The sequence below is a fragment of the Lathamus discolor genome, chromosome 3 (genome assembly GCF_037157495.1).
Source record: "Lathamus discolor isolate bLatDis1 chromosome 3, bLatDis1.hap1, whole genome shotgun sequence".
Taxonomy (NCBI): Eukaryota; Metazoa; Chordata; class Aves; order Psittaciformes; family Psittacidae; genus Lathamus; species Lathamus discolor.
This window is the reverse complement of record NC_088886.1, coordinates 45,969,210-45,989,082: the sequence shown is the minus strand read 5'-3', so window position 1 is coordinate 45,989,082 and position 19,873 is coordinate 45,969,210. Positions and strand designations below refer to the sequence as shown.

General features: G+C 45.4%; 1 protein-coding gene and 1 long non-coding RNA gene across 5 annotated transcripts in view; both read right to left on the bottom strand.

Annotated features, from left to right (window-relative positions):
• DOCK10 (dedicator of cytokinesis 10) overlaps positions 1–8,321 on the bottom strand; it is a 162,490-nt gene extending 154,169 nt beyond the window's left edge. For 3 of the 4 annotated variants that reach the window (XM_065674998.1, XM_065674999.1, XM_065675000.1), the window contains exon 1: positions 8,193–8,321. In XM_065674998.1, the coding sequence (XP_065531070.1) occupies positions 8,193–8,306 (114 nt within the window). In that variant the 5' untranslated portion in view covers positions 8,307–8,321. Of the gene's footprint in view, positions 1–2,408; positions 2,526–8,192 lie in introns of those variants that run through there. The other variant, XM_065675002.1, reaches the window with a different exon arrangement.
• Positions 8,322–9,870: 1,549 nt separating this feature from the next.
• On the bottom strand, positions 9,871–19,402 carry LOC136012135 (uncharacterized). The gene is made up of 3 exons (XR_010611582.1): positions 19,116–19,402; positions 18,888–19,033; positions 9,871–10,183 (listed from the first exon to the last, which is right to left on the bottom strand). It is a non-coding gene; the product is annotated as an uncharacterized LOC136012135 (long non-coding RNA).
• Between the last annotated feature and the right edge of the window lie 471 nt (positions 19,403–19,873).

The window sequence follows — 19,873 nt, the reverse complement described above, 5'->3', positions numbered from 1 at the left end:
GAGCCTCTACCTTAGCCCTAGAAAAGGAAAGGCGTGTGCTATGAGACACCTGAGAGTCCCGAATTTCATTCTTGACTATAAAATAGAAGTACATTCCTCAAAAACCCTGACATCCACCAGTCTGCTCACAGCTGCAAAAGCAGGTACACCCGGCAGAAAACAGACATGGGCAAATAACGCCTTTAAACAATGACAGCTTAAAGATTAAAATCCACTATGGTTAACCAAACCCAAAGGTAATAAAGACTTTTCCCTTTTTCCTATGCTAAACATATCCAGTCATTCCAGTTTTAGACAGAACATTTCTTTACTACTTCTCTTGGTAAATGGTAACACTTAAAAAAGCAAGCGCTTTTTCCCCCCTCTGTTACATCCAACTCCATTGCATTCGTTAAATTTCATTATATCTACATCCTTTAATTTAGGTCAGTATGTCAAAGTAACCTAGAATTGTGTTTGCTTTAAGGCAACCAACATTACTCTCAAAGCTAAAAAGCCCATTTCAGACTCAATGACAGAGTTTTCTTGTACTCTCACCACATAACAGCAGTGGAAAACTACACTCAGAATTAAGAAAATCACTACAGTATTAACAGCTTATTAAATATCTGTACAATGCACACAATATCAACTGCACAACAGGAACAGCGGGAAGAAAATCCAGCAATAAGCTAATAGTTAGTTAACACGTAACTTAAAATGTAATACAGTCTACGTTCTTCAATTTTTGAGCTTTTTTAGGTTTGGGGTTTTTATTTGAGACTAAAGAGATAAAACCTTGTTTCATTGAGGCAGCAGAAGACTCCTGTTGGAGTGAGGCACCTATTTCACTATACTCACCTGGGATCCTAATGCTGCTGTTTGCACAGTATGAACCTGCACATATCACAAAGGTATCCAGATTTCCCCACCTGACCTATTTTTATACAAGCTTCAAGCGTATCTACATTGTGTAACCTCAAAACATGACATTGCGTTCCAAAACATGTAGTATTTGGGTTGCAGCTGAAAAGTAACATTACAGTACTAGAGCAAAGAGGCTGGATGTTAACTCCCTGAGTACAAACTGGGGAGGAGAGGCTGGGCAGCACCATCCCCAGTGCTCCAAGGGAACCGTCTCCATGAATTTGTACAAAATTTAAGATCAGAAAAAGCAACACTGACCTCCTGCCTGTGTGTATTACGGGAGGGAAAGATGGTACTAGAGATTATAAGTAATCCACTAAAAACATATTTAAGCAATGTGTTTAGGTTGTAAGTATGTATCACTGACATGGAGGGGTAAAAATAATAAGACTGCTGCATTGTGAACCCAACCTGTGAAACAAAGGAGAGGTGGAGCTGGTAATAATAAGAAGAAAAAGCTTCCTGAGTTTCTCCTGTATAAGAGAACGGCTCAGGAAGGCTTCATTGACACATAGCACCATTTAGCACTACTGTAGCTTGGTGCCCTCTTACTACACTGCTACTTAGAGCCTGGTTCTGCTCTGCCCAGAAAGGGACAACGTGAGCAGAAGTCAGTTAAACTAAGCAAGCACACAAAGGGCAGGCAGCTCTCTGTTTTCTTACATTTTACAGGAGAGGGAAAAATTGCCCATATCCGTAAGGACAACAGTGGGGCAGACTGTGAAACGGTCTTAAGAGCCAGGGAAATTGCTCAGCCATATGGGGCAGGACAGCACATGATGGGAACAAACTCTAGAACAATAATTCTAAGGCTTTTACTATAGATGTATTGCATGATCTCAGGCAGTTAGCTTCTGGTGTTTTGTTTTTCTTGCAAACTTTATCCCCGGTTTTGTTGGTATGTCCCCATATAAAATACACAGTTGCTATAAAACAGACCGCAAATAAAATCTAGCCTCAGAAAATTATTGTTGAGTTCTGTGAAATGCAGGCAATCCTAAACTGGAGCCATTACACATTCTGCAAGTAAGTCTTTGTTGTTTGTGTAATAATCACATCTCTGTCACTATTTCATAGGCTTTTGACCTTGTGCTAGAAAAGCTCCAAACATGTTTTGACTTCTGGAAGTGACATACGCACTGCAGAACTGCCTGTTACAAACTACAACATCAAACCTTCTCTCTGTGCAACTGCCCTCCTACAAAGCCAACAGGAGGCTTAATTTTTCATATTTTCTGTCTCTTTCCTATTGCCATTCATTGTCTCCCTCCCCAGACCCTTCATTTAACCTTGTAAGAGAGGGAAACAAGTTAATGCAGCTTCTATAAACTGAGAGTATTTTGAGTTACTCAAGCTGACTCACTTCCCATGAATTTAAAACAACATGTTAGTCAAGTGACAGATGAAGAAAACAGTAAAGACTGCATTTAAATCCGAGTGTCTCAATGTCCCTGCCTACTAAATGACTGCCGGGGCTTGCATGTTAGGAGTTATTCACCAACCTGATAAATCTTTTTTGCAGCTCTCTTCACTTCTTTCCTTCGTTTTACTGTCTTCTTCAGCCTCTCTTTGCCCACAAAGTCCTTCCTCTTTTCCCCCATTTTCTCCAACACTTTCAACTTCTTGCTAAACCATTTTCTTCCCTTCTCTGTCTCCACCCTCTCTGAGGCTCTCGTCCCTTATCAACTTTTCCTTATTTCAGCACCAATTTAATACCCAGTGCCAGTCTCAGATGAAGTTCCCAGAATTGCTCAGAAGACTTTGGCCCTTTTGTCTGCCTGCAGAGGAGGGAGTCCAGCAGCTGGAGAATGTGCAAGCGGTGCATTCTTGCCCATGTCCTTTGCTTCGTGTGCCCTTATATCTGGGCTCCAGCAGCCAGTTGAAAAGGGTCAGATCTTTGTCAGGGCCACACCACTGCGAATGCCCCTGGGATACCCCAACTGAAGAATAGCTATGAAAATACTCAGACATTTCAGAACAAAAATTTGCTTTGAAAGGAGACTACCTGCAAGTAGTGTGGGTCTTGTCTTTGAACAGGTAAGGGATGCTGCACAGGATATTAATTAAAGAGGAATTTTGGCATACAGATTCACTAACAAGGTTCACAGGTAAAATACAAACACAAACAAGTTGTTTAATACTTCAATATTGTAGTGCATTCGTTCCCAGAAGGTTGCTAACATCACAAACTGCCTGACAAGTTGTCTGCCCTGAGCAAACCATTATCTCAAATGGAAAGGCTCACAAAAGCAGAACTACCAGCTCCAGACTGTAGATAATATTCGCTTATGCCTGTGCCATGAACAAACGCACTCTCTCTCCTCAACCGCCAAAACGGGATGAGGCTTTCATTTATGCACGTGTTTTTAAGATTACTTCACCAGGCGATCACCTCAGCCTTAACCAAAGAAAACACAAAAGTGAGAAAGAGCCAACACATTAAGAAATCTGCAGGGAAACAGACAAAAAGTGAAGACTGCTCTGTGAAGGCCGTGAATATACACGTATGTACAACCACAGAGAGCCTATTTTGTACAGAGTGCCGTGGCATATTCGCTGTCATATAAATGCCTTGCTTTGGTTCACCCTAGACAAACTATCCAACAGAATATTGTCAGAAAAAGGATGCTTTCACGGTCCAGTTTCTCTCTTTGGAATAGCGCAGTTAACACTGCACCTTCTCAACAGATGAAGTTTTCAGTGTTATTTCACTCACTGGCCTGATTCTCAACATGGAAGACCAATTCAAGCATGGCCACGTAATGAGAAAACACCGTACAGTATGCTCCAACAATATAAGCACAGCCAAAGCTCTGTTATTATTATTCAGGGTACCAAGGCAGTGAGTGCTCTCTGTGAAGCTGTGAATAATATATGTTACTTTCCTTGAGAGACTACAACATGCTGCTGGAGTCACAAAAAACCTCCAACAGTTCATTACCTACCCAAACTAGAAACATCAACTACAACACCAAGATTTTATTATTTGTGAAGAAAATACCACATAAAATACACACTGAAAACAAATGGAAACTGTTGTTTCAGGGAGGAATCACAGTGGCCCCAGGTAATATAACAAGGGGGGAAACCCATTTTGTGGGGAAAAAAAGCCATGTAATCCAGCTTTCCACTCAAAAGAGACAGCCAGTACAAGGACATTGGACACAACTCTCTGTGCTTGGCTGCAATGTGATGGAAAGAAAACTCTGCCAAAAAAAAAGACATGTGGAGCAACAGCCCAATTCCAGACTACTATTAACTTGTTTAAGTACAGAAAAGAGATGAGGATCAAGACCCCCCACAGCTCTTTTATAAAAACAATGTCACAATACTTCATGTAAAGGATGAGTACTTCAGCAAGCAGTACTTAGCCAAATTAATTGAGATCTGGAAATAATAGCATCACATGAAGCCTAGAACCAAGCAGCTAGCGAGCCCATTTCTAGGAACGCTGACTGCCCCGTCCCTATTTTAAAACTCCCAGTGAAGCACTGCTGCAGCTACTGACACAGACACAGCCCCGTATTAATTTCCCTTTCTTGTGCACAGTGTTCATAAAGCAACTTCCAAAAAAGCCTTTTCTATTACAACAGACAAAGAATTTTGCAACAAAGTTTCAAAACGCAATAAATTATTTACCATCTAGATGCCGCTGACCTAGTCCACTGACTAGGTTGGTGAATTGCCTTTTCTACATAAAGGCTTAACGAGGCACTTATGGAAACAACCTGAAGTACTGCCACGCACTATTAACTGATAGCACCACTCTCTCCACTTGCTGAAGAGTTGAGTAATTAATGTAGAATGTGCTACTTGTGCCAAAACACTGCAGCTACTACTTCCTACCAGCAAGATACATGTGTATATTCCACCCTCAACCTCTGTTTCCACTTTCTGTCTTTCAGGGCACTACAGAAATTCCTCCGTTAAACAATACAATACCAAATGATAAATATCCTTACTTCTGCCATCCCCTTTCCCCCAATTACACTGACACTTCTTCTTTCTACAGATTTCTCTGCTGAATACTAGCAGCTTTCCCATATTAGTATTAGTATTTCCCATATTAAATGAATAAACATGAGGAAAAGGAAAGGTAAAGCATACTAAAGAAAAAGCAACATATCTGAAGACAGTGAAGACCTAAAAGACACAACATTCCATTTTACTGGAACACAGCTATGTTGCATAGGAATTTGATCCCTAGGCTCTTACCAAATTGCTACAACACTAACAACCCTCACTGCAGGTGCTGTTACAAACACTACTACGAGAGGCCCAGCAATTCAATACAGGACATACACAAAGCAGTACCAGGAGGCTTCATTCTTTACACCTTTAACTTAATTCTTCACACCTTTAACTTAATTCTTCACACTTTCCACCTTTGCACTTAATGCTTTACACTTTTTATCTTTGCACTTCCTTACTCTGTAGCAGCCAGTTATCTGCAGACTCATGACAGGAGCTCTGATGACTTTCCGGACTCTCCAACACAAGTCAGGTTTAGTATAACTGCAATATAAGGTGCTGATAACATCCAGAGCAAGACGCAATGAGAACCGATGCATGTCACTGAATACACAGTGAATGTACCAGATTTTTCTCTTCTGTAAGAAAATTCAATTCTGGTACAACAAAGAGCAAATTCAGACAGAAATTTAATGTCCTGCAGGACTCTTCTATAATAGTGCCCAAGCAGCTTTACCACAGTGGTGTGTCATGCCAGCATCCCCCCCACGTGCAAGACATATAGGCCAGGGGAGCTTCCCTGGAAAACATACCTCAACAGACCAGCTGGCCCTGGCACTCAGCATTACGGATCCAGAGGCAACGATCACTGCCCAACACACAACATCCCAGCTCCACTGGCAGCCCCAAATCCGGCTACAGACAACCAGCAACCCTGGTTACAGCTGTCAAGGGATCTTCTGCCTGTTAGCCAAGATGCAATGGTTAAGCCTGCCTACTCCTCCTTGATGTAGCTAGAAAAATAACAGCTTTTTACTCCAGCATGCGTTCTCAGCACAAGGTATCCTATAAAATTTGCCTTTCACAGGCAACACTACTGGCAGCCCAAAAAAGTATGGTAACTTCATTAAGTTTCCCAGAGCCATATGTATTCAACACAGCAAGCAACCCAGACTTCAGAACCATTGGGCCTGCTGGTGAATAAAATGTAACATCTGGAAGTCCCTAAGTGCTCCCACTGAGCAATATAACTGAAACCAGAATTTGGCCTGGTGTCTTCAAATCTTAGCGCCAGTGTCTTTCAAAGACCGCCTTTGCAGATCAAACTACATTTCCTCACATATCAAATCAAAAGCACTGATGAAATCCAGTACCAGTACACGTTTCATCAGACAACAGGAAGTCAGACTCACAGAAGCCGTAGATGATTTTCACCACCCCACAGCTGAAGTCTTTATGTTTTAAAGGTAGAATGAATAAAACATAACTCAAATGCATGAGCAGTTAATGAAACACTATATTCTTAAGTCAGCAGTATCAGATCTGTTCGCAACACCTTAAAACCCCCACACTTCTCAAAGGATCCAGACCATCACATTCAGATCTGTTTCATCAATCTCATTCTCTGGGTTTTTTTGCACTCTTAGAGCAGAGACACAGCAGAATAAAATATACTTCTAATAGAGCTTCGTTTATAACATGCTAAAATGCAATGAGACAATACGACAGTTTAGCTGGTATATAGACTTAAATACACTCTTAGGGGACAACTATTCCACACAGCATTTGGGCAGAGCCCAAACCAACCGTCAGTTCCTAGAACGTTCCCACCAAACCTTTATCAGTGTAGCGTATCCTGTTTGACAACGGGGCAAATTCTGCTCTCTACGCGCCCAGAGGGCAGGACCACGCGCATCTGCCAGCGGTACAGTTGTAGAGACACTTGAGGATTTGACGCAGGCTGACAGCACATACAACCTCTGAGTTTCTATCAAACTTTCACATGTCAGAAGCCTGGAAATATTTGATTAAGACCTTCAAATCTGACGGCAAAAGCACTGCAAATCCAGTGAGGTAAAGCAAAGGACTCGCATTTGGTGCACAGGCAGCTCGGAAGCATGAACTGGCTGCTGCCTCCAAGCAGGACAGCTGTTTTAGCACTGCTCTCCATTTCAAGTGGGCAAGGTCCCTCCGAAGGTGGAAATGGGCCACTAAGTCCACGGGAACGTAGCTGCAGAATTATTTCCCGTTTTGTGCAGACAGAGTGCATTGCATTGAGTCACTGGCACTGGGGTAAGCTTTGATGGGTGATGACATTTCACTTAAAACTTTCCCTCTTTCAGCTTTTCAGTCTACTTCATGAGCTGTGCTGCCTGAATATCTAGAAAATATTTATCTGAGTTGCATGATTCACAGAAATGATAGGCTTAATCATCTATCATTTATCTCTCATAACACATAGCTTTAGATTCAAAGTGAGCTTAATATGAAAATGGCTAATGAATGACTCAAATGGCTAGTGATTCAAAAAGCCTAGTGGACATTTCTCTGTGAACCCTAACAGTTCGCCATCTGCGTCTATCAGCTAAAGTCTTGCATACAGCCACATAAAGGGAAGAGAAAATACTGATAAAGTAATGTGGTAACAGCTTACAGCCCTTTTATGCTATTCCACTGATGGACAGATGTGGGGACTGAAGCCTCATACAATGCATTTCAGAAGTGAATGCTGCCAGGAAAACCAAGGTCTGTGTTTGTACGGCACATCAGGCCTCCTTCCATGGGGTTTCCAGTGGAAATCACCAAAAGCACACACTCAGCTCGACAGTTAGGGTTACACAGGAGCATGTAGCCTACGAAGTACCTAAAAATCACGTGGCTGACAACTACTCGGGAGACCTGGGGAGATCGGGTCCCGGTCCCCCGAGCACACCAGGCTCGTTCTACCGCTGATAACGCACTCTTCGTGTTTCACTCCCTCCGCCCGTGCAAAACTCATCCAAAAGAAAAGAGAATCGGCGAAACGCAGGAAAGAAAGAACGCTCCTGAGAAGAGCGGAACGTCAGCAGCCGTCGGTAGCGCTGACACGGGCAGGCGCGGACAGCAGGCGCGGCGGTACCGGCGGCGAGCGACGAGGCGCAGGAGCCGGGGGACCCAATGCGGCGCCCTCCGCTCCGGTCCCCGCGGGGCCGCCCGCCGCGCCGCGCCGCGCCCCTCCCGGCTCGCTTCGCACCTGGGCCGGTGCCCGCTCCCGACTCCCCGCCGCAGCCGCCCCGCTCCGGCCGGCGCGGCGCTGCCCCGCCCGCCGCACTCACCCGCTGCTGGAGCCGCCCGCTGGCGGCCGCGGCCGCCGCGCTGTGCCGCAGCTCCGCCGCCTGCCCCGGCCGCAGCAGGCTCCGCGTGAAGCGCCGCGTCCGCTCGCCGGCCATGGGCACCGGCAGCCCCGCGCTCCGGCCGCCGCTCCCCGCCCGGGCCGAGGCGCCGTCAGGAAGCGGAACTGGGGGTTTCCCTCCCGCTCCCCCCGCGAAGGAGGGGTGTGCGGGGCGGGGGCCGCCCGCCGCCGGCACACGGGCAGCCCCTCCCCGGGGGAGCGTCGCGCCCTCGCCGCCTTCGCTGGCCATGTGCGGCGCGGCCGAGCTTCGGCCCCCGGAGAGCCCCGCGGGGACGTCCCGCTCCCGCCCCGGCGGCTCCGAGGCGGCTGCGCGCCGAGGGGGGCCCCCGGAGGAGAATGGGGCCGGGGTGCTGGAAGGAGCCCGAGCCGGGCCCCCCTCTGCCTGTGTGCAGTCGCCAAAAGATGCTCTGCCAGGAAGGCGGCTGGGTCGGGTTCGAGAGGAACAGCGATTCTTGGTATTAATCACTGGCCAGGGGGGACACGTCGGTTCCCCAGCCGAACCCAGAGCCCAGCCAGCAGGCTTCATGTGAAATCACCTCTCTGGTCAGCCCCACCATCCTCAAAGCTGGTGGGAAGCATTTGCCAAGTAGCAAGGGCTGCTGCGGCCCCTGTACTGAGTGAGGCTGGATGTCATCCAGTCCTTCTGCCAGTTGGCTTGGCATCCCCGTTCCTACACTATGGAAAACTCTGACGATACACAATTGAGTTTAGCCACTTAAACCCACAGAAGTCACACAACAGCCACAGCTCTCCCCCTAGCAGAATGATCGTATCTTCTGTTAGTGGGAATATGGCTTTATGCCTTAACGCCAAGTTGCAATGGGGAGAATACAGTATTGCCAAGAGCTGTGTCTGAACTTCTTTGTGCATGAATATTTACATTCTCCTCTGTTGCAAAATTTTCATCATTTACTGGTAGGTGTAGGAAAGGAGGCAACTATGAGTGATCACACATTTGAGTGCATGGCAATCCCTGTAAAAGGCTTAAATAAGACCCGAGGAACTTCAATGACAATGCAGTGGTGCTGCACAAGTGTGAGGGCAACACTTCAAGCTACAAAGGTGCTAAGGCTCAAAAGCCAACAGAGTCAGTTACCATTTAGTTTGACTGTTGTATTAGGGAATTAAATGTTGCAAGAACTCCTGGCTTGCATCTGCACTGGGGAGCATGCTGTCTGCTTCAAGGCAGTTGGCTGTTAAGTCACCATAGGCACCAGTGTGCTATGAATTCACTTCAGCTTCTGCATAGCTCCCAGTTCTCTCCTCCAAGATGACTAAAGATACCAAAGGCAGCAATGATAGCAGGGCATCACAGCCCAGAGTTTAAGTATTCCTCTGCAGGGGAAACACTTCCCAGTAAGGTGAATTAGCTGAAGTGTGCTAAGTGCTCCAGAACTGGTTTAAGACAATTACAAATACTAGTCTAGGTAGTTCTAACATTCGTCAGGTGTTACCCTGTAATATCCTGGAGATGATACTTGTTTGGAGCTAAAGCACAATAGAAAAGTACTACTGGATTAGAAAAGTTTTCTTGCTCTTGAGAAATTTGACACACAGATTAAAAAGAAGAGTTAGCCGCAGTGACTTTAAGGAAACACTGCTGCAACACACATGTAATTTATGATAAATCTGACTGCAGTTTGTTGCAGACAGCAAAGTAGACACACATTGCAGTATCTGTGAGAAAGAATTATGAAAATCAATGGTTTCCTCCATCCAATATGTGCATGTACATTCAGGAAAATTACTTTAACAGAATAACCACCATAATCCTGGTAAGGAACCTGCAGCCATCCCTGGCTTTGGGCAGGGATGAAGCTTTGCTGCTTCTGCTCAGTGTGGTCAGTCCTGTGTTCAGGCAACAGCCGCCTGTGTTCCACATTTCTTCTCACTTCAGAGCTCTACACGGGCAACCTAGGGATTGAGCGAATACACAGATACTTGTCAGTGAGCAGTTGGCTGCTTAAATCCATTAGTAAGCATCAAGAAATAAAAGAGCCAGCTGTTTCTGCACCACAAACATTTTCAAGCCTGCAGGAAAGCAAGAACTATCCACAAATACCAAAACAATGAGCAAAAAAAGGCAGTTGGGTTAAATATAACACATTTTTTATTATCACCCCCTTAATAAGCATTCAGTGATAGTCTGGGCAGGGAGCTTCGTCAATTAAGAGCTGAGTCTGCTGCCTCTGAAATTGTCATGCATAGCTCAAAGCACAAGCGTCCAGGATTTTGCAATTCATATAGCTGTTTATCAAATAATTATGGTATGGTATAATGCAAAATTAGTTCTTTTGGTTTGTCTTAGCTACTCCGGAGTGTAAGCGTTCTAACCTTTTACTGAGGTTTTCTTTGCCCCTGAAAACCTCACTAATTTGATTAGTGAAAAAGTTGGTTTTCCTGTATCTCTGAGAGAGATGATACAAATTTCAACACAAACATTTTTCTTCACTGACGTAACGCCTTCCCCCTGCCTCTTCTGTCACTGTTCACAACCTTAGTTCTGTACCATTATCAGCAGGCACTACCTGCGAAGTGAAACTGCTGTGGTTTGTTATTATCAGAGCTTCAAAAAAAGCATAATGTAGCTTCATTGTCTCTTGGACTTTGAACTTCTTCCTGTGTGTAATGAAATTAATTCTCCGGCCCACATGGCCTTCCACAGCTTCTAGCACAATTTAAAAGTTGTCACTAACTGCCGATGCAGCCACTTGCAAAACATGGAATTCAGCCACCTCTGTCATCACTGACAGCACAAGAATGTTCACTCTTTTAAAATGATTTTAAATGCAAGTGCCTTTTAAATTGGTCCAGTAGTTCAGAAACATGAAAGACCCCACTGTTCACTTCCTAACTAGCTCCCACTCTATCTCATTTATTACAAATGATAGCATTGCACAATCTTTAATAATTCCACTATCTGCAGAACATGGCACACAACCAGCCCGCAAGCATCTACCCTTTATAGGATGATTACGACTGCTGTTGAGCGCAGTTCAGTCTACCAAGGCAGAAGGCACCTTCACAGGACTGAGGAGCGCTTTCTCTCTCTGTAGCTGCTACCTGCACTGTGGCCGGGTTACTTCTCCAAGACTTGACTTTCCTTGGCATTTTGATTAACAACATTTGACAGTGGGTGAACTTACCAAATTCAAGGTGATACATCTATTTCAAGTTTTAATGCAGAGCCAATCATGTAATTACACAAAATAATAACAGAAGGAAAAAATGAAAACATGCAAACACAAAATATCCCCTTCAACACTCCAATTAAAAAACTATAATGTAATACTCTTGCAAATGCCTCTAATTCTACATTTAAAAGTCCATTTTACTGCAAATTTTAGACTCTGCAAAACCAGGCTTTTAGCTTGAAGGATATTAAGAGAAATAAGTTTCCAGCCCTTCAGCTAGACCTTCTTTAATGGACGAGGTGGGGTGTAGCTGCTTGCATAGAAGCATCATTAGCTCCAGTAGGGCTATGTGAGCAAGGCAGTTAAGAGGGTGATGAGGTGGCTCCAAATATTTCAGGATTCCTGATATAGACTATGTATGGTTTCAATAGGAATTTAACTATTTGTGCTAGATTTGTAAGGATGTAGGCTTATTACTGAAGAGCTCCAACTGACTGACCTGAGTAGAACTATTAATACTAATCAATTAACATAGGTATGTCTTTAAAAAATCAAGATCAAGTAGACAATTGTGAAACTCAAACACCAGGAAAACATGTAACCTTTTTATAAAGATTCATAACTCGAAATCACACTGCTTAAGACAGGCCTTATATTTGTTTTACAGGGTCATCGAGGTCAGAATATTTTTCCTTAATTATGGAATGAATACCAGATCTGACCTCATGTTTAGTTACATTGCTGGGTCAAAATTCTTGTTCTTTTAGAGTGTTAAGTATGAAGTTGAGAAGAAAAGCACACTGCCGGAAAAAATCTGCTATATTGAAAGGAGGCATAGTATTCAGGTAAACAGTTTCAATAAGAACACATTTAATGGTGGCTCTGACAAGTGCATGCAAACAAGTAAGTGGCCAGAAAAATTAATATATCATGTAAACTCAAGTAAACCTAAATCTATCTACAAGTGCCTTATAGGACAAGTGGAACTACTATTTTAAAAGATAAAAATTACTATAGAGGGCAACCAAGGAAAAAAAAAAAGTGAAAATTATTTTTATTCACAATTATACTTAGTGTAAGAGATGCAAAATATGAGGCTGCCTTGCAGTATTTAATGACAGAGGGCTCATTCAGCTGTATGGCCTCTGACTTCCCCCTACAGAAGCTATAATGTTAGAGCTAAATCTATTGAAGATTTAATGACATGTTTTTATGCAACAGCATTTGCATGGACTTAAACTTGTATAATGTTGAATGTAAAGGAGGCTCTACCTAATGATTAAGGCAATAGTCTGGACACTTGGGTTGATTCCTGTTCTGCAGAACTTATCTTACTCTGAGTTCCCTCTGAAAGATGGGAAAAATAACACTTCGCTATTCCACCATGGCTGCAGTTTAAAGGTGTTCAAATGTTTAGTTCACAAGGTCCAAATGAGTAAGAAGGCTAGATATGGCTGTAAGTAAATATTTTCAAGAACAAAAGGAATTAATACTAATTTAGAATCATAGAACAGTTAGGGTTGGAAAGGACCTCAAGATCATCTAGTTCCAACCCCCCTGCCATGGGCAGGGACACCTCACACTAAACCATCCCACACAAGGCTTCATCCAACCTGGCCTTGAACACTGTCAGGGATGGAGCACTCACAACCTCCCTGGGCAGCCCATTCCAGTGCCTCACCACCCTAACAGGAAAGAATTTCCTCCTTATATCCAATCTAAACTTTCCCTGTTTAAGTTTTAACCCGTTACCCCTTGTCCTGTCATTACAGTCCCTAATGAAGAGTCCCTCCCCAGCATCCCTATAGGCCCCCTTCAGGTACTGGAAGGCTGCTATGAGGTCTCCACGCAGCCTTCTCTTCTTCAGGCTGAACAGCCCCAACTTCCTCAGCCTGTCTTCATACGGGAGGTGCTCCAGTCCCCTGATCATCCTTGTGGCCCTCCTCTGGACTTGTTCCAACAGTTCCATGTCCTTTTTATGTTGAGGACACCAGAACTGCACACAATACTCCAGGTGAGGTCTCACAAGAGCAGAGTAGAGGGGCAGGATCACCTCCTTCTATATGCTGGTCACGCTCCTTTTGATGCAGCCCAGGATACGCTTGGCTTTCTGGGCTGCGAGCGCACACTGAAGCCAACCCATGTTCATTTTCTCATCGACCAGCACCCCCAAGTCCTTCTCTGCAGGGCCGCTCTGAATCTCTCCTTTGCCCAATCTGTAGCCGTGCCTGGGACTGCTCTGACCCAGGTGTAGGACCTTGCACTTGTCATGGTTGAACTTCATAAGGTTGGCATCAGCCCACCTTACAAGCGTGTCAAGGTCCCTCTGGATGGCATCCCTTCCCTCCAGCGTATCAACCGGACCACACAGCTTGGTGTCATCGGCGAACTTGCTGAGGGTGCACTCAATCCCACTGTCCATGTCAGTGATGAAGATGTTAAACGAGACCGGTCCCAACACTGATCCCTGAGGGACACCACTCGTTACTGGTCTCCAGCTGGACATTGAGCCATTGACCACAACTCTTTGTGTGCAGCCATCCAGCCAGTTCTTTATCCACCGAGTGGTCCATCCATCAAATTGATGTCTCTCCAATTCAGAGAGAAGGATGTCGTGTGGGACAGTGTCAAACGCTTTGCACAAGTCCAGGTAGATGACATCAACTGCTTTACCCTTGTCCATCAGTTCCGTAGCCCCATCATAGAAGGCCACCAGATTGGTCAGGCAGGATTTCCCCTTAATGAAGCCATGCTGGCTGTCACCAAGCACCTTGTTGTTTTTCATGTGCCTTAGCATGCCTTCCAGGAGAATGTGCTCCAAGATTTTGCCAGGCACAGAGGTGAGACTGACTGGTCTGTAATTCCCTGGGTCTTCCATTTTCCCCTTCTTGAAAATGGGGGTTATATTTCCCTTTTTCCAGTCATCGGGAACTTCACCTGACTGCCATGATTTTTCAAACAGGATGGCCAGTGGCTTAGCAACTTCATTCGCCAGCTCCTTCAGGACCCGCGGATGGATTCCATCAGGTCCCACGGACTTGTGCGCATTCAGATTTTTAAGATGGTCTCGAACCAGATCCTCTCCTACAGTGGGCCCAAGGTCTTCATTCTCACAGTCCCTGCGTCTGCCTTCTAAGACCTGGGTGGTGCAGTCAGAGCCTTTGCCAGTGAAGACCGAGGCGAAGAAGTCATTCAGAACCTCAGCCTTCTACAAATCCTGTGTAGCCAGTTCTCCTGAAAGCTTCCTCAGGGGGCCTATGTTGTCCCTAGTCTGTTTTTTGTTTGCTACGTACCTGTAGAATCCCGTCCTGTTATCCTTAACATCCCTGGCTAGGTTTAATTCTAACTGGGCCTTAGCCTTCCTAACCTGGTCCCTAGCTTCCTGGACAACATCCCTGTACTCTACCCAGGCTGCCTGTCCTTGCTTCCATTTTTTATAAGCCTCTTTTTTCCTTTGAATTTTCCTCAGCAGCTCCTTATCCATCCAAGGAGGTCTCCTGGCCCTCCTGCTGCACTTCCTTCTAGTTGGGATGCAGCACTCCTGAGCTTGTAGCAGGTGATCCTTGAATATCAACCAGCAGTCTTGGGCCCCCCTGCCCTCCAGGGCTATATCCCATGGAACCTTACTAAGCAGGTTCCTGAAGAGGCCAAAGTCTGCTCTTTTGAAGTCCAGGGCAGTGAGCTTGCTGCACGCTCTTCTCACTGTCCTGGGGATCTCAAATTCGACCATCTCGTGATTGCTACATCCAAGGCTGCCCTGGAGTACCACATTCTCAACAAGCCCTTCCCTGTTGGTGAGCACAAGGTCAAGCATGGCACCTCTCCTTGTCGGCTCCTCTATTACTTGCAGAAGGAAGTTGTCTTTCACACAATCGAGGAACCTCCTGGATTGCTTGTGCCGTGCAGTGCCATCGTTCCAACAGATGTCAGGGTGGTTGAAGTCCCCCATGAGAACAAGGGCCTGCGAGCGTGAGGCTGTTCCTATCTGTCTGTAGAGTGCTTCATCCACAGGTTCTCCTCGATCAGGCGGCCTGTAACAGATCCCCACAGTAATGTCTCCCACGGCTGTTTTCCCTTTAACCCTGACCCACAAACTCTCTGTAAACTGCTCACCTGCCCCCAGACAGAGTTCCATACTCTCCAGCCTATCCCTAACATAAAGGGCAACTCCCCCTCCCCGCCTGCCTGGCCTGTCTTTTCTAAAGAGCCTGTAACCTTCCATTCCAACACTCCAGTCATAGGAGCCATCCCACCATGTTTCTGTGATGCCTATTATATCATATCCCTGTAGATGTGCACACATCTCTAATTCCTCTTGTTTGTTCCCCATGCTACGGGCGTTTGTATAGAGGCATCTGAGCCGAGCTCCAATTGAGGCCGACTCGTTGGCTGGAGCAGCCGGAATGTATATACATTGTTCCGAGCATTTATTATAGGTGCTGGCAACTGACTGGGTGTGTTGGGATGGAATGATGCCCCCCTCCCCCAACACATCTAGTTTAAAGCATCCTTGACCAGTCTGGCAAGCCTCCTACCAAAACTGTTCTTCCTCTTCTTTACTAGACCAGCTCCACCAGCCCCCAATAGACCTGGCCTACTAACTTCAGTCCCGTGTTCAAGACACCCAAACCCCTGACTATGACACCACCCTTTTAACCATCTATTGACCTGGCCAATCCTCCTAGCTTTTTCTTGGTCCTCCCCTGTGTCCTGGAGAATTGATGAAAAGACTTATCTGAGCTCCGGAGCCCCTAACCACCTCTCCCAGGGCTCTGTAGTCTTTCTTTATGGTCCCCAGTCTACTGCTATCTATATCCCTAGCACCCACATGGATCACCAGGAGCGGGTAATAGTCCGTGGAACTTACTAGAGCAGGCAGCCTCTCTGTAACATCCCTGAACTGTGCTCCCGGTAGGCAGCACACCTCCCTCGAGACAGGGTCAGGCCGACAGACGAGTGCTTCCGTCCCTTTCAAAGTAGAGTCCCCTATTACTACGACCTGCCGCTTTTTTTTTGTAGCGCCAGTAGAGATCTTTACCCGTGCATAATCTGGCTGTTTGTGGTGCAAGTGTGTTTCCTCGTTAGTCTCCTGCAGGACAGCAAAGCGGTTCTGCGTGGGGACAACAGGTTTAGGAGGAAGCCCCTTGCCTTTAGTTGTCCTTTTCCTCCTTCCTTTGTTATTTTTCTTTGTCACTAATTCCCAGCTTCCCGGGTTGGTGGCCTCCTTCTTTCCTTCATGAGCTGGAGGGGAAGCTTGAGGCCTCTGCACAGTATGGGGCTGGAGCAAGCAGCCCCACTTCCTCTCAGCTACCCTGACATCTCGAAGCCCGCTAATAGCATTCCGCAGCTCAGCCCCTGCTGCATGAGGGCCTCCACCAGGGAGCACTGAGCACAGCCCTGCCCATAGTGCACCTTTCCCTTACCAGACCAGTGCAGGCACCCTCTACACTCCGAGCTCTGCCCTGCAGCCTCCCCTCTCATCGGCTCTGTCTGGGTGCCTACGCTGGCCACCGCCGGGGCAGCCAGAGCAGAGCTCCCAGAGCGGGCCCTGGCCATACGACGGGTGCTCACCATCCCGCTCACCTGCCCGCGCGAACTGCCGCGCAAACTGCCTCGTCCCGCTCTGTTTGCCCGCTCTGTTCCACTCTGTTTGCCCGCTCTGTTCGCCGTGCTCCTGGTCGCTCGCGCTTTTAATGGTAATAATTTTAAACTGTTTATCAGTCTCATTCAGATCTGGAGTTCCACTAGAAGTTTTCATCTAAATTCTTCACTCCATTTTCTGGCCAGCTGTGTAAGTGCAAGATCAACACCGTTTATGAGACGTTCAGACACTGCATTGAGAACACCATTCTAAATAACTAGCTAGTACATTTACAAAGTACTTTCCAATTCAGCTGTGCAAAAGTAAACCCCTGAATTTCAACAGCTGTATTAGCCTCTTAAGAGAAGATTCACATATATGTTTATGCACCTTTATGGAGCAGAAGCATTACTCAAGTGATTCACAAGACAGCCATCTTATCCTGTAAGTGCTCTGGCACCTACGGACTATGGGCATCTTTAAATTCAGAGTGCCTTTCTTAAACATGCAGAAAATAACAAGTTTAGTGCTTATACATAACCTGTATGCATACATACATCATTGCATGGCCCTTCTAAGACTCATTCTTCACGTGCCCTATCTCAGCTGGGTCATTAGGCTCATTTTAGAAATTCTGTTAAATTCTAACATAGAGGCTGCAAGGAAAATCATATCAAATGAATTTCAACTTTAACTTAATCAGTGGGTGACTGGTGTGTTCTCAATTTCAAGACATTCCTCCATTATCAATTACATTAACTCTACACTGCTAAGAGACTCCATTTGGTAAGGCAGACACGATTTTGTTCATGATTTAATTGCAACACTAAGCCACTTGTAAATAGACTGAGGTCAGCCATCATAAGAAGCACACATCCATGTCATGTTTTGCATGGGTGAAATTGCATATAATCACACAAATACAACTATAGGTCAAGCAGGCTTTACCTTTTAAAGAGGAAATTGTACCTGTTGCATGTAGCACTTGACAAGTATGCATCATTATAGCTATCTCTCTAGATTGAAAAACAGGCCAAAAAGTTAAATATAAAAAACCCAAAAGCTTCAGGTAATTCCATGTGATCAGAATCTTCATTTAGTAATATTCAAAGCATCTTGACACTTCTAGTAAGAGCTCCACCTGCACATTTTTCACTGTAGTTACAGATGGTAAAAGCAAGATTGTCTTCACACTATTAATTCTCACTTTCATGTCCTGTACCTCCACAGCACATATTCTTCTTTAACAGTAAGCATATTTTACCATTTGTGGAAGTCAACCAGGTCAAGATCCCGACCTTTCCATTTTTAAATGCTGTTTTTCCATGATACTCTATACAAAGTGTACTTGGCATTGAGAATTGCATTCCAGGAGACTTCTTTTTCTCTTCTAAACACGCAGTCTGCTTGCTTTTCCTACTGCCTGAAATGATCAGTAGGATAGGTCTTACGACCTCTAAATTTTATTTAAAAATGTGTTTAGCCTGCTACTTCACAGGTACACATTCCCAATAGAAATGAACTGTGGTGAGTGCTGAACACAACCATAATTGAATGGATAATCCTCATGGGAGAGAGCTGGATGATTTGCCATGTTTTCCTTTTTACAAGCAGATATTGCACAAATCTCTCTTCCTTGATGCAAATGCAGAGCACATAGACTATAAGGTCTATAGTATAAAAATAAATAGCAAAAGCAGCCAACCCCTCTTTACCTCTGCCAAACCTCTTGGACACTGCACATAAACAAATGCAATCAACTCCTTTGAAAAGGGAGGCAATCATAACCAAAGCACGAAACAGACAAAACAAGTAAGGCAGAAAGGTCAGTATATAGTTCAGTATACACTTCAGTAGAGTACAGGTCCAATTGAAAGCAGTAGGAAGTAAAGCCTGAACCTACCATTGCCCACTTCATGTGGTGGTTAGCTGGGGTGCAGAAAGATGCCTATAGCGAGGTATGCTGCCAGGGCCAGGAGCAGCAGTGAGGAACAGCTACCCTGCAGACTGCAAATTCTGCATGGCAGAACATGAGAGAAAAGGATAAATCTATGGGACACAGATCAGTATTTGTTTTACGAGAGAAAAGGATTTTGGTTTTCTTTTTCCAGTTGAGCAAATGCAATCCTACCTGCTAGAGTTTGCAGTCAGAGCACTCCACTCGTGAAGGAGGTTGAACAGGGAATGCATTCCACCAGCTTGTGCATCCCTAACTACAACCAGTACTGCAGCCTCTCCCCTTACTTTGCCTTCCTCCCACTGTCTTCCACTGGTAAATTCCGCCTGCACAGGTAAAGGAATTGTCCTCAAATGTCACAGGAAAAGCAGAGGCCTTTCCTCTGCTCCAAGACTGCTATTCTATCACCAAGCTAGAAAGGCAACTAGGATTCACTGCACCAGCCCAAACTCTCCTGACCGCTGGGCTGTGCAACAGCAGGCATCTCTGTCTGCACTGCACAGCCTAGGCTCTACCACGAACACACCCCAGCTCTTACAGCCTGCTCCTCAATGTGGAAACATGGCCACATGTTGTGGTTTTGGGGTTCTCTATTTCTCTTCCTGCCTCTCACACAGTGTTTAAAATCACTTTTGGTTTCGCTACATGCACAAACACCAGCCGTGAGACCAAATCTCCCCGCTCACTTTGCCACCAAAATGCAGAAAGATTTAAGGTGCCTTCCACATCCCCCCTGGATTCTTGTCTGGACACGGCAAAACCACCACTGCCAGAGATGATTTATTTGTGGAAAACACTCAGAAAAGTTTTGCAGAGCAAACTGATATAATCTGGTACACCCAGAAACATGTATTTCCAAGGTAGAAGACTCTTGGTTCCATCCTCACTTCTGACAAAGTGAATGAAGGGCTACACCATATAGGTATCAGAAA